This window comes from Pimephales promelas, chromosome 4, assembly GCF_988280905.1.
Source record: "Pimephales promelas chromosome 4, fPimPro1.hap1.1, whole genome shotgun sequence".
Classification (NCBI taxonomy): Eukaryota; Metazoa; Chordata; class Actinopteri; order Cypriniformes; family Leuciscidae; genus Pimephales; species Pimephales promelas.
Genome location: NC_142772.1, coordinates 13,926,750 through 13,938,036, shown reverse-complemented (window position 1 = coordinate 13,938,036; position 11,287 = coordinate 13,926,750). Strand labels below are relative to the sequence as shown.

At 45.4% G+C, this 11,287-nt stretch overlaps 1 protein-coding gene across 1 annotated transcript; it reads left to right on the top strand.

The window, feature by feature from the left end:
• The first annotated feature begins 1,114 nt into the window (after positions 1 to 1,114).
• On the top strand, positions 1,115 to 10,160 carry LOC148981651 (uncharacterized). Its single transcript, XM_089129774.1, has 5 exons — positions 1,115 to 1,211; positions 2,285 to 2,603; positions 2,943 to 3,048; positions 3,582 to 4,785; positions 6,102 to 10,160. Exons 1-5 carry the CDS (start codon positions 1,115 to 1,117, stop codon positions 10,148 to 10,150), a joined length of 5,775 nt encoding a protein of 1,924 aa, XP_088985900.1. The 3' UTR covers positions 10,151 to 10,160.
• Positions 10,161 to 11,287: the final 1,127 nt, after the last annotated feature.

Genomic DNA, 11,287 nt, shown 5'->3' with positions numbered 1-11,287 from the left:
ACACTGGCATGAGCTGAGCTGGTTGTCATTGACAGCGACAACAACTCCCGTGAGCCCACGCTCTTTCCCGACGTCATCAAAGTACGTCTTTTGTTATTATTTTAAATAAGTGACCCCTGGTGGCCAGAAATCGCATACTGTACGTTTAAAGAAAAAAATGAGCCGGGGTGCCCCTCACAAAAATTTTGGGAAATTTTGTGAGAGCCTGATATCCAAAATGGCTGCCGTCGGCCAATAAAGCTGTGAAATGAACATTTTAATGGTTTTGCCCACAGTGCTGCATAATACATGGTTTCTGAGACTATTTGGGTCAAGAAATTCATAAATTATGTAGATTTATTGATTTTACTTATTTTTGACTTGCATTCTAAATGGCCGCCAATTGGCTCTTTAAAGCCACAACATGCAATCTCAGATTTTTTTGTAAAACAGTGACCTCTAGAGCCTCTGTGGTGTACTTGCACTGTCGTAAATAACTGGTATTCCCCTGTTACTGCATATCTACTGAACTACTGTCAAGTGTTAGACTGCTTTTTAATAATAAAGTTGCCTATCGCGTTTGCTGGCTTATAACGTTTTTACATGATTTCTGCAAAATCAGAAGTAAATAGCCTATAGTGTTTGGACTACTGTATAATTTTATTTATGTTTTTTGATTGTAATGTAAACATTACAAAATATCAGATGACATCAATAAAGTTAAATGTACGTCGCATTATTTCATAACATTGGCCGTTATGATTTCATTAGACATTATTATTACAATTTATCATAATAGCAAATTGTGTACAATTATTTACAACCTCTAGGCTTATATATGTCCTAATAATTATGTGAGATATTGACTATGTCCTCATGATAATCGCAAGAATCAACATCAACAGCGTCAAGATTTAATTGATTCATAATCAAAACAATTTGAAGTAAAGTTACAGTCGGGAAATGCACTGTTAGTCAGGTAAAATATAAGAATCTGAAGAAATATAAGAAATCTGAACCAGACACAGGACTAAATGTAGCAAGATAAGCAGGAGAATGGGAGGGGAATTGGGAAGTAACTACCAATCCCAGTACAGATTGCCTATAGGATGGTCCAATTTAAAGGACAGGCAACATGGAAGGGCAGCCGGGGTCCTTGCAGCATCAGTTAGCCGTTTGGCTAGTAGCGTGTGGGACTGGGTGTCCTGTGATGTACTCTTCCTTGATGCAAGGTAAACCTGTTTTTTTGTTGTATTACTGCAATGGATGTTTTTATTGTGTTGATGCAGTCACTAACTATAGATTTAATAATTCTTTTAGATGAATCAGTGGTATTTGAATCCATTATGTGTCATGTGGGCATGAGGTGGTAATTGTGTTAATAGGGATATTTTACTATGTTTTAGAACTGTTTGCCTGATGGAATAAATTCAGGACCATCATGTTTTTTGTCTGATTGTGCACCTTAAAGGTATGGTTATTCATTTTGAGTTTGTTTGTGATGTGCATGGGACTGACACTCATGAAAAATACTCTATTTTTGTTATAGGGTGTTGGATGTTGATTGCTAGTCGCTGTTCTCTTATATGTTTTTTTTTTTTTTTTTTTTTGAAAAAAGCCTGAAGTTGACTGCTCCCTGACTTATTGGTGGCAATGAATTTCCTAGCCAGCTTGGTTTGTTTGTTCTTTTTTCTCTGTTTAAAGTATTGATTGATTTCGTTTTTTTTTTGCGGCTGGCTAGTGGAATTATTTATTTATGTTTCCATTTTTTTTCTTTTGTTTCTTTCTTTGAATCAATTATGTAATACCAACTGCTTTCCATCCTTGATTAAGCTGCCAGGGGGTAGTTTTCCATCGTGATCGGGTGGTGAACTGGTAGTACAGATTAACAGAGCCCTTATAGGCCTGGTGGTTTGATTTGTGTGTTTGCCACATTGTGCACGTGTATCCTGTTGTAATGAAGGGCTTACTGGAGTTTGCTGTGGTTATCACTCAATGCAATGAAGTGTCCCCTGTATAGGTAACTCAAGTTGTTTTGTATTCCTAGCCAGACCAATTGAGAAATTGCTGCCCCCATCCGCTGAAGCAGTTTATGTTTTGAATAATTTTACAGTACTGCTTAATAAAGAAATTTGTATTTTTTTATAATTTATTGTCTTTGGTGTTCATTTTTTTGGGGGGCCCTAGCGGGTGTCACATTTTGGCGTAGTCGGCAGGGTCGAGCTAAATTGGTTTTGGGAGCAGTCAAGTTGCTTGTTGTGTTTTTTTGTTTGTTTTTTCTTTTTTTCTTTTCTTTTTTTTTGAGGAGAACAGCGGCTAGCAGGACCAGTGCTTCTTCGTGGGACCTTCTTCTGTCAAGCCTTCGAAATGGAGGACGAACTACGACGACTGCGGGCTCAAGTGGAGCAGCTTCAGTTGGAGAATCAGAGACTGTCTGTGCCCAGGCCAAGTGGGGATGCGGGGGAGGGACAGGCTAGTGGGAGTGATACGGTATCCTCTCGTAGAGAGCAAGCTGTTTACCTCCCTAGAGAACGTAAATGTCCAAAATTCTCGGGATCCTTGGTTGCTGGGGCACTGTCGGTGGAGGAGTGGATAGAGGAGGCACGGAGTTGCATTAGGTTAAGGTATATGTCTGAATTGGATAAGGCTTTATTTCTGTTGGACCACCTAGAAGGGGAGGCTCGAAATGAGATCAAATACCGGTCTCAGGGGGTGAGGGAGAATTCTGAGCAAATTTTTAATGTCCTGAAAGAAGTGTATGGATGCTCAAAATCTTATGTCTATTGGCAACAAAAGTTTTTTGATCGAAAGCAGAGGGATGGGGAGTCATTACATGAATTTTCACATGCCCTATTGGCTCTAATGGAGAGGGTGGAGCAATGTAAGCCGGGTGCGATACCAAACTCGGAGATTGTTATAAGAGATCAATTTTGTGAAAATGTTCGTGATCCTATGCTTCGTAGGGAGGTAAAAAGGCTGGTACGAGATAAGGAGACTATGTCACTTCTGGAAGTACGGCGGGAGGCCATTCAGTGGGTAGAAGAGGGACAGCCCAGTAGGGAAAAACAAGTACGCCCTTCCCCTCATACTTGTGAGGTTCAGGTTACACCTAGTTGTGAGGTTCTTTCTGTCCAGCCATCTTCAGAGTTGACTGAACTTAAGAATATGGTTCTTAAACAACAAGCACAATTGGATTTATTGGTAAAACACCTGGCCCCTGCTACTAGTAAACCTTCAGTTAAGAATAATCGTTTTAAACGTGCATCTGATGGCCGGCCAATTTGCATTAGATGTAACTTGCCTGGGCATATAGCCAGGTATTGCGAAACTGTCCTGGATACTCAGATTACTGGGGGTGTATCCATTAGGGAATCAACTAGGCAGTCGGAAAACTAGTGACCCCCAGCGTGCAGAGCCACGCGTTGGGAGGAACAGTAGATGGCTCCATTTTGGATTCTTTAGTTTATGATCGATTAGTAGGGCCATGTCCAATGTTAAGTGTGAAGATGAGTAATGTTGATGTTCCATGTTTAGTAGACACCGGCTCCATGGTAACTACTGTGACCGAGAGTTTTTTCAATAGATGTTTTTCTCATTTAAAGAAACAGGATTGTGAGTGGCTTGGTCTAAAAGCTGCTAATGGACTTGACATACCTTATGTAGGCTACGTCGAACTAGATGTGATTGTTCTGAATCAGTGCATCCCAAAGCGGGGTATCTTGGTCAAGGACCCTGTGAATGTAGCCCTGCAAACCCGTAAGACTGTTACTCCTGGTATTTTGGGGATGAATGTCCTCAGGGAGTGTTATCAGAGACTGTTTCAACAATTTGGTACAAGTCTTTTTCAGACCCCATTAGTACAATCTGTGGCTCCCATGGTTAGGCGTGCACTTCGTCAGTGTGAGAAAACTGAGGCAATAACTAATTCCACAGTAGCATTCAAAGTAAAAGTACTAGGTGACAGACCCATTTGTATTTCTGCTGGAACCCTTTCCATGGTGCCCGTCACATGCCCCCAACTTCCTTTGGCAGAGTTTCTGTTAGAGCCTTTGGGCCCTGATGAGGGTACTCTTCCAGAGGGATTGCTTATTTCACCTACCCTTTTACACGCAGAGTATGGTACATTATATGCCCCTATTACCAACGTAAGTTCCTTGGACGTCTGGCTTCCTCCTCGGAGAGTGGTGGGTACAGTACAGGTGGCTTCGGTTGCCGTGGAAGCCCCAGCTTCACTGGCATTTTCTGTCAGTCAGATGGCCTCAGAACGTGTGGCTTGTATAGCTACTCAACAAGTCCTGACTGAGAATAGTGTAGAAGGTTTGGAATTTCCCTCTTTTGATGGGCTAACAGAGGAGCAAGTCATTCAAGCCAAGTCTCTCCTTCTTAAGTATTTTAGTCTGTTTTCTAAAGATGAGGGAGATTTAGGGTGTACCGATCTGATTACCCATGAGATTCCTTTGCAGGATGAGGTCCCTGTTCGCCAGCCTTACCGCCGTCTTCCGCCATCACAGTATGACTTGGTGAAAACGCATATTAAACAGTTGTTGGATAGTCAGGTTGTTAGGGAGAGTAGTAGTCCTTACTCCTCCCCAATTGTAGTGGTGACAAAGAAAGATGGTAGCATAAGGTTATGTGTTGACTATAGGCAACTAAATGCGAAAACTCGAAAGGATGCTTACCCCCTCCCTCGAATTGAGGAGTCATTGGATGCGTTATCAGGGGCAAGGTGGTTCTCCACTCTTGACCTGGCCAGTGGTTACAACCAGGTGCCGGTGGCAGAGAAAGATAAATTCAAGACTGCTTTTTGTACACCTTTTGGCCTCTTTGAATTTAATAGAATGCCCTTTGGCCTTTGTAACGCACCACACTGCAAAAAATGCCTTTCTTGAAATAATCAAGATTCACTTGAATCTAGTTAAAGTTAACTCAATTCAAGCAAAAAAAAATCTGCCAATGGGGTAAGCAAAACTGACTTGATAAGAATTCTTGAAAATAGCATAAATATCTAGTCACTGATAAATGCAATTAAATCTTAAATCTAGGCAAAACTGCTTAAAACTATGTAGTTTTTACTTATTATAAAAATTGAATAATAAATAAATTTAGTGAAAATTGCATTAAAACTAGAACATTAATCTTAAATGTAGTCGCAAAAAAAAATCTGTTGGTCTTAAAATTAGACAAAAATGCTTAAAGCTATGCAGGTTTTACTTATTATAAAAACTGAATAATAAATACATTTAGTGAAAATTGCATTAAAACTAGAACATTTAATCTTAAATCTAGTCACAAAAAAAAATTGTTGGTCTTAAAAGTTGTCACGGATTGGCCAGGTTCTTCCACCACAATCACCCAGCGATCACAGTCACCAGAGTATTGACGAGAGACACCTGCACCTCATCAACTACACTGCTTCATAAGCACACATCACGCACCTCTCATTGTCCGGGCTCGTTCTAACGAAGCGGACTCATAGTGCTTCTCTCCGCGAGTTTCACTACCAAATCTAACCTGTGTTTCCTTACCAGTTTTCTGTGGCAATTCCAGTCTGTCCAGAGCTACGATTCAGAGGTGGGCAAGCCGTAAGCTTTCCAGTTCCTTCAAAGGGAGCGTGTGTGTGTGCCATCCGCCTGTCTGTCTCACACTACGGTGTGGATCTGGGAATCTCCGCCTGTCGAGTCCATGAAAGAAATATTTCACTTATCCATTCACGGACTAGTCTCAAGAATTGCTCTGATCTGAACTCTGCCATTTCCATTCCATTGCTGCCCATTGAGGGTTCCTGACATTCTGTTGTTAAATTAAAGACTATTCTCTATTACTTACCCTGTTGTCCGTCTGCTTCCGTAACAGTTAGCCCGGACCGAAGAACAGTAACAACATGAGTGTTTCAGATCCCTTTCAAGAGCTGCTGGATTCGTTGAAGAGGGTATTGACATCTTCACCTGTCACCGCACCTCCCGCTCCGCCAGCATCAACAATACCGAGCACTTCTTCGGACACTGCATTTTCCAGTCCTATGGCCCGACCAGCGCCCTACTCAGGCGGGGCGAAGGAGTGCAATGGATTTTTACTTCAATGCTCTCTCATATTTACCATGCAACCTTCTTTATATCCTACAGATCAGTCTAAAATAGCTTTCATCACGTCTTTACTTACCGGTCCAGCTCTCCAATGGGCTGAAGCTATCTGGATGCAGGCTGGCCCAGCTATTAGTTCTATCCAATCCTTCATTTCCCACTTCAAGGAGGTATTCAGCCGATCTGATGGAGAGATATCAGCTGGTGAGCAACTTTATCACTTATCTCAAGGGAATATGTCTACCCAGGAGTATGCTCTGCGCTTTCGCTCTTTAGCTGCAGCCAGTGGATGGAACGAGCGATCTTTACTGATCACCTACCGGCTTGGTCTCAACCCCCAACTTCGTTTACAGCTAGCCGCATTGGATGATAGTATGGGGCTCGAGAGGTTCATTCAACACTCCATAAGATGTTCAGACCGTATACAATCTTATCAGCTTCATTCTAGTACTACTACTCTCCTTCACCCATCCGAAACCACTAAGCCTTCAGAGCCAGAACCCATGATCATAGATGCTGGCAAACTCACCGCTGCTGAACGACAGAGGAGGCTGACCCGGGGTCTATGCATGTATTGTGGAGCCAGTGGGCATGTTCGGGTGAACTGTCCAATTCGTCCCATACGTACCTCGGTGAGTGTATCCTACTTTGAAGAAGAGAAAATGCACCCGCTCACTACTTGTGTCCAAGTTACTACCCAGATGTTCTCTGTTTCAGTTCATGCTCTCGTCGACTCAGGGTCAGTAGGAAATTTCATCTCGGGGACCCTCTGTCGCCAGCTCCAGCTCTGTACCGAAGACTCGTCAAATGTGTACCAGATCCAACCCATAACCAAGTCCATCACTGCACGTCCCCGTATTCATCGGAAATGTGAACCCATTAGTCTACAAATTGGAGCCCTACACCAGGAGGAGATTCAGTTGCTGGTTCTGGAGGGAGCCAACGCCGATATTATACTTGGGCGTCCATGGCTGGTGAAGCACGATCCCATCATCTCTTGGGGTTCTGGGGAAGTGAAAAAGTGGGGAAAGGAATGTTTAACCAGATGCTTTCCATGTCTTCCACGTCCTATACCAAATCCTGTTCCAGTCTATGTCACGTCCGTCGAAAGTCCACTCGAGAAACAATCTACAAAGATTCCTGATTTGTACTCATCTTTCCAAGATGTTTTCTGCCCCAAGAGAGCTTCCCAGCTACCACCTCATCGGCCATGGGACTGCGCCATTGACCTGATTCCAAATGCTCCTTTGCCCAGAGGTAAGATCTACCCGTTGTCACTGCCAGAGACCAAGGCCATGGAGGAGTATATACAGGAAGCCCTCAGTCAAGGGTATATTCGACATTCGACATCTCCCGCAGCATCCAGCTTCTTTTTCGTCGCCAAGAAGGATGGAGGGCTGCGGCCATGTATTGATTATCGGACCCTGAACCAAGGCACAGTCAAGTTCAAATATCCCCTTCCTCTCGTTCCTGCGGCCCTCGAACAACTTCGCTCTGCTACCATCTTTACGAAGTTGGACCTCCGCAGCGCTTACAATCTGGTGAGAATACGAGAAGGGGATGAATGGAAGACCGCGTTTGTGACCCCTACTGGTCACTTTGAATATCTCGTGATGCCCTATGGTCTGGTCAACGCCCCTTCCGTGTTCCAGAACTTCATACATGAAGTCCTCCGGGAGTTTCTGCATCGGTTCGTGGTTGTATATATCGATGACATCCTCATCTATTCCCGGAGTGAAGACGAACATCGCCACCATGTTGCGGAGGTCCTCCACACCCTCAGAGCTCATCAACTGTTCCTGAAGGCAGAGAAGTGTTCCTTTCATCTCCCGTCTGTACAGTTCTTGGGTTACCTCATTGACCGTCATGGGGTTCGTATGGATGAGAAGAAGGTTACTGCCGTAACTACCTGGCCAGAACCCACAACAATTAAGGAACTCCAGAGATTTCTTGGATTCGCCAATTTCTACAGACGCTTCATAAAAGGATACTGCATCATCACCACTCCACTCACCAATTTGCTCAAAGGGAAACCCAAGAGTCTTCTCTGGAACCCCGAAGCGGCGACAGCCTTCCAATCTCTCAAGTCCGCCTTCACTCAAGCACCTCTCCTGACACATCCCGATCCAGAACTTCCTTTCATCGTGGAGGTGGACGCCTCGACGTCTGGTGTGGGAGCCGTCCTGTCTCAGTTTCATGGAACACCAAAATTACTCCATCCATGTGCCTACTTCTCACGGAAACTCAACCCAGCAGAGAGGAACTACGATATTGGCAATCGTGAGCTCCTGGCCATCAAACTAGCCCTAGAGGAGTGGCGACATTGGTTGGAGGGTGCCACTCATCCGTTTCAAGTCATAACTGATCATAAGAATCTCCAGTACCTCCGTGATGCGAAGCGTCTCTGTCCTCGTCAAGCCAGATGGTCATTATTCTTCTCAAGGTTTCACTTCTCCATTACCTATCGTCCTGGTCCTAAGAATATTCGAGCCGATGCCTTATCTAGATTATATGATTCCACAGAAACTCCTGAGACAACCACATCTATTATACCCGAAGATATCATCGTCAGTCCCATCGAATGGTCTGCTCCTCCAGCCGTCGCCACTCCTAACCCACTAACTCCACCGGGCTGCCCACCACACCGTCAGTTCATCCCTAGGGCACAACGGGTAGATCTCATCCACACCATTCACACCTCCTTGGGCACTGGGCATCCTGGGGCCAACAACACCATCTCGCTGCTATCCGAACGCTTCTGGTGGCCGGGATTGGCAGGGGATGTGAAGAGGTATGTACGAGGTTGTAAGGAGTGTGCCATGTCCAAGAGCCCCCGACATCTACCTGCAGGGAAGCTCCATCCCTTACCAATCCCTAACCGCCCCTGGTCACACCTAGGAGTAGATTTCATGACCGACTTACCTTCATTAGATGGAAATACCTGTATCTTCGTCATAGTAGATCATTTCTCTAAGTTCTGCAGACTAATACCCTTGAAAGGTCTTCCTACTGCCCTGGAGTCTGCTGAACTTCTCTTCAATCATGTCTTCCGCTATTATGGGATCCCAGAAGATATCGTATCGGACAGGGGACCCCAATTCATATCCAGGGTATGGAAGTCGTTTTTTAAACTCCTAGGTGTGACAGTCAGTCTCTCCTCTGGCTATCACCCTCAGTCCAATGGCCAGACGGAGAGGAAGATCCAGGAAGTGGGGCGGTTCCTCAGGACTTTCTGTAATGGCCACCAGAACTCCTGGAACCAGTTCTTGGGCTGGGCTGAGTATGCCCAAAATTCACTGCGGCAACCCACGACTGGCCTCACACCGTTCCAATGTGTACTCGGATTCCAACCTCCGCTATTTCCCTGGGATGGTGAACCATCTGAGGTCCCCGCAGCGGATTACTGGTTCCGGGAGAGCGAGAGGGTTTGGGACGAAGCTCACCATCACCTGCAGAGGGCAGTTCGCAGATCCAAGATAGTAGCGGACCGGAGGAGGAGTTCGGGTCCAGTCTACGCTCCGGGAGATAAGGTTTGGCTCTCCACTCGTGATATCCGTCTGCGTCTGCCCTGCAAGAAACTTAGTCCTAGGTTTGTTGGTCCCTTCACCATCCTGGAACAGGTCAATCCCGTCACTTATAAACTCCAGCTACCACCGCAGTACAAAATTCACCCCACATTTCACATCTCTTTGCTCAAACCTTTTCACAAACCTCTGATTCCCTCCACAGAACCTGGTCATGAAGAGGAACCTCCTCCCCCCTTGATGCTGGAAGAAGGTTCCGTCTACTCTGTGCGAGAAATCCTTCAATCCCGACGTCGTGGTGGTCATCTGGAATATCTTGTCGATTGGGAGGGATACGGACCAGAGGAGAGGTCATGGATTCCAAGAGTCGACATCCTAGATCCCACGCTCTTAGAAGAATTCCATTCCAGTCATCCTCAGTATCCTGGACCTCGTGGCCGAGGCAGACCACCACGGCGTCGGAGACCTCGGCCCTCAGGAGCGGGCCCTGGGGAGGGGGGTAATGTCACGGATTGGCCAGGTTCTTCCACCACAATCACCCAGCGATCACAGTCACCAGAGTATTGACGAGAGACACCTGCACCTCATCAACTACACTGCTTCATAAGCACACATCACGCACCTCTCATTGTCCGGGCTCGTTCTAACGAAGCGGACTCATAGTGCTTCTCTCCGCGAGTTTCACTACCAAATCTAACCTGTGTTTCCTTACCAGTTTTCTGTGGCAATTCCAGTCTGTCCAGAGCTACGATTCAGAGGTGGGCAAGCCGTAAGCTTTCCAGTTCCTTCAAAGGGAGCGTGTGTGTGTGCCATCCGCCTGTCTGTCTCACACTACGGTGTGGATCTGGGAATCTCCGCCTGTCGAGTCCACGAAAGAAATATTTCACTTATCCATTCACGGACTAGTCTCAAGAATTGCTCTGATCTGAACTCTGCCATTTCCATTCCATTGCTGCCCATTGAGGGTTCCTGACATTCTGTTGTTAAATTAAAGACTATTCTCTATTACTTACCCTGTTGTCCGTCTGCTTCCGTAACAGTTAGCCCGGACCGAAGAACAGTAACAACATGAGTGTTTCAGATCCCTTTCAAGAGCTGCTGGATTCGTTGAAGAGGGTATTGACATCTTCACCTGTCACCGCACCTCCCGCTCCGCCAGCATCAACAATACCGAGCACTTCTTCGGACACTGCATTTTCCAGTCCTATGGCCCGACCAGCGCCCTACTCAGGCGGGGCGAAGGAGTGCAATGGATTTTTACTTCAATGCTCTCTCATATTTACCATGCAACCTTCTTTATATCCTACAGATCAGTCTAAAATAGCTTTCATCACGTCTTTACTTACCGGTCCAGCTCTCCAATGGGCTGAAGCTATCTGGATGCAGGCTGGCCCAGCTATTAGTTCTATTCAATCCTTCATTTCCCACTTCAAGGAGGTATTCAGCCGATCTGATGGAGAGATATCAGCTGGTGAGCAACTTTATCACTTATCTCAAGGGAATATGTCTACCCAGGAGTATGCTCTGCGCTTTCGCTCTTTAGCTGCAGCCAGTGGATGGAACGAGCGATCTTTACTGATCACCTACCGGCTTGGTCTTAACCCCCAACTTCGTTTACAGCTAGCCGCATTGGATGATAGTATGGGGCTCGAGAGGTTCATTCAACACTCCATAAGATGTTCAGACCGTATGCAATCTTATCAG

What these genes read in the sequence shown, in the direction of transcription:
- LOC148981651 (XM_089129774.1), top strand. Translation starts at nt 1,115, where the DNA reads ATGGAAGGGCAGCCGGGGTCCTTGCAGCATCAGTTAGCCGTTTGGCTA. An exon ending in GTACTCTTCCTTGATGCAAG is followed by an intron (nt 1,212 to 2,284) that starts GTAAACCTGTTT and finishes TTTTTTTTTGAG; the next exon opens with GAGAACAGCGGCTAGCAGGA. An exon ending in CGGAGTTGCATTAGGTTAAG is followed by an intron (nt 2,604 to 2,942) that starts GTATATGTCTGA and finishes TATGCTTCGTAG; the next exon opens with GGAGGTAAAAAGGCTGGTAC.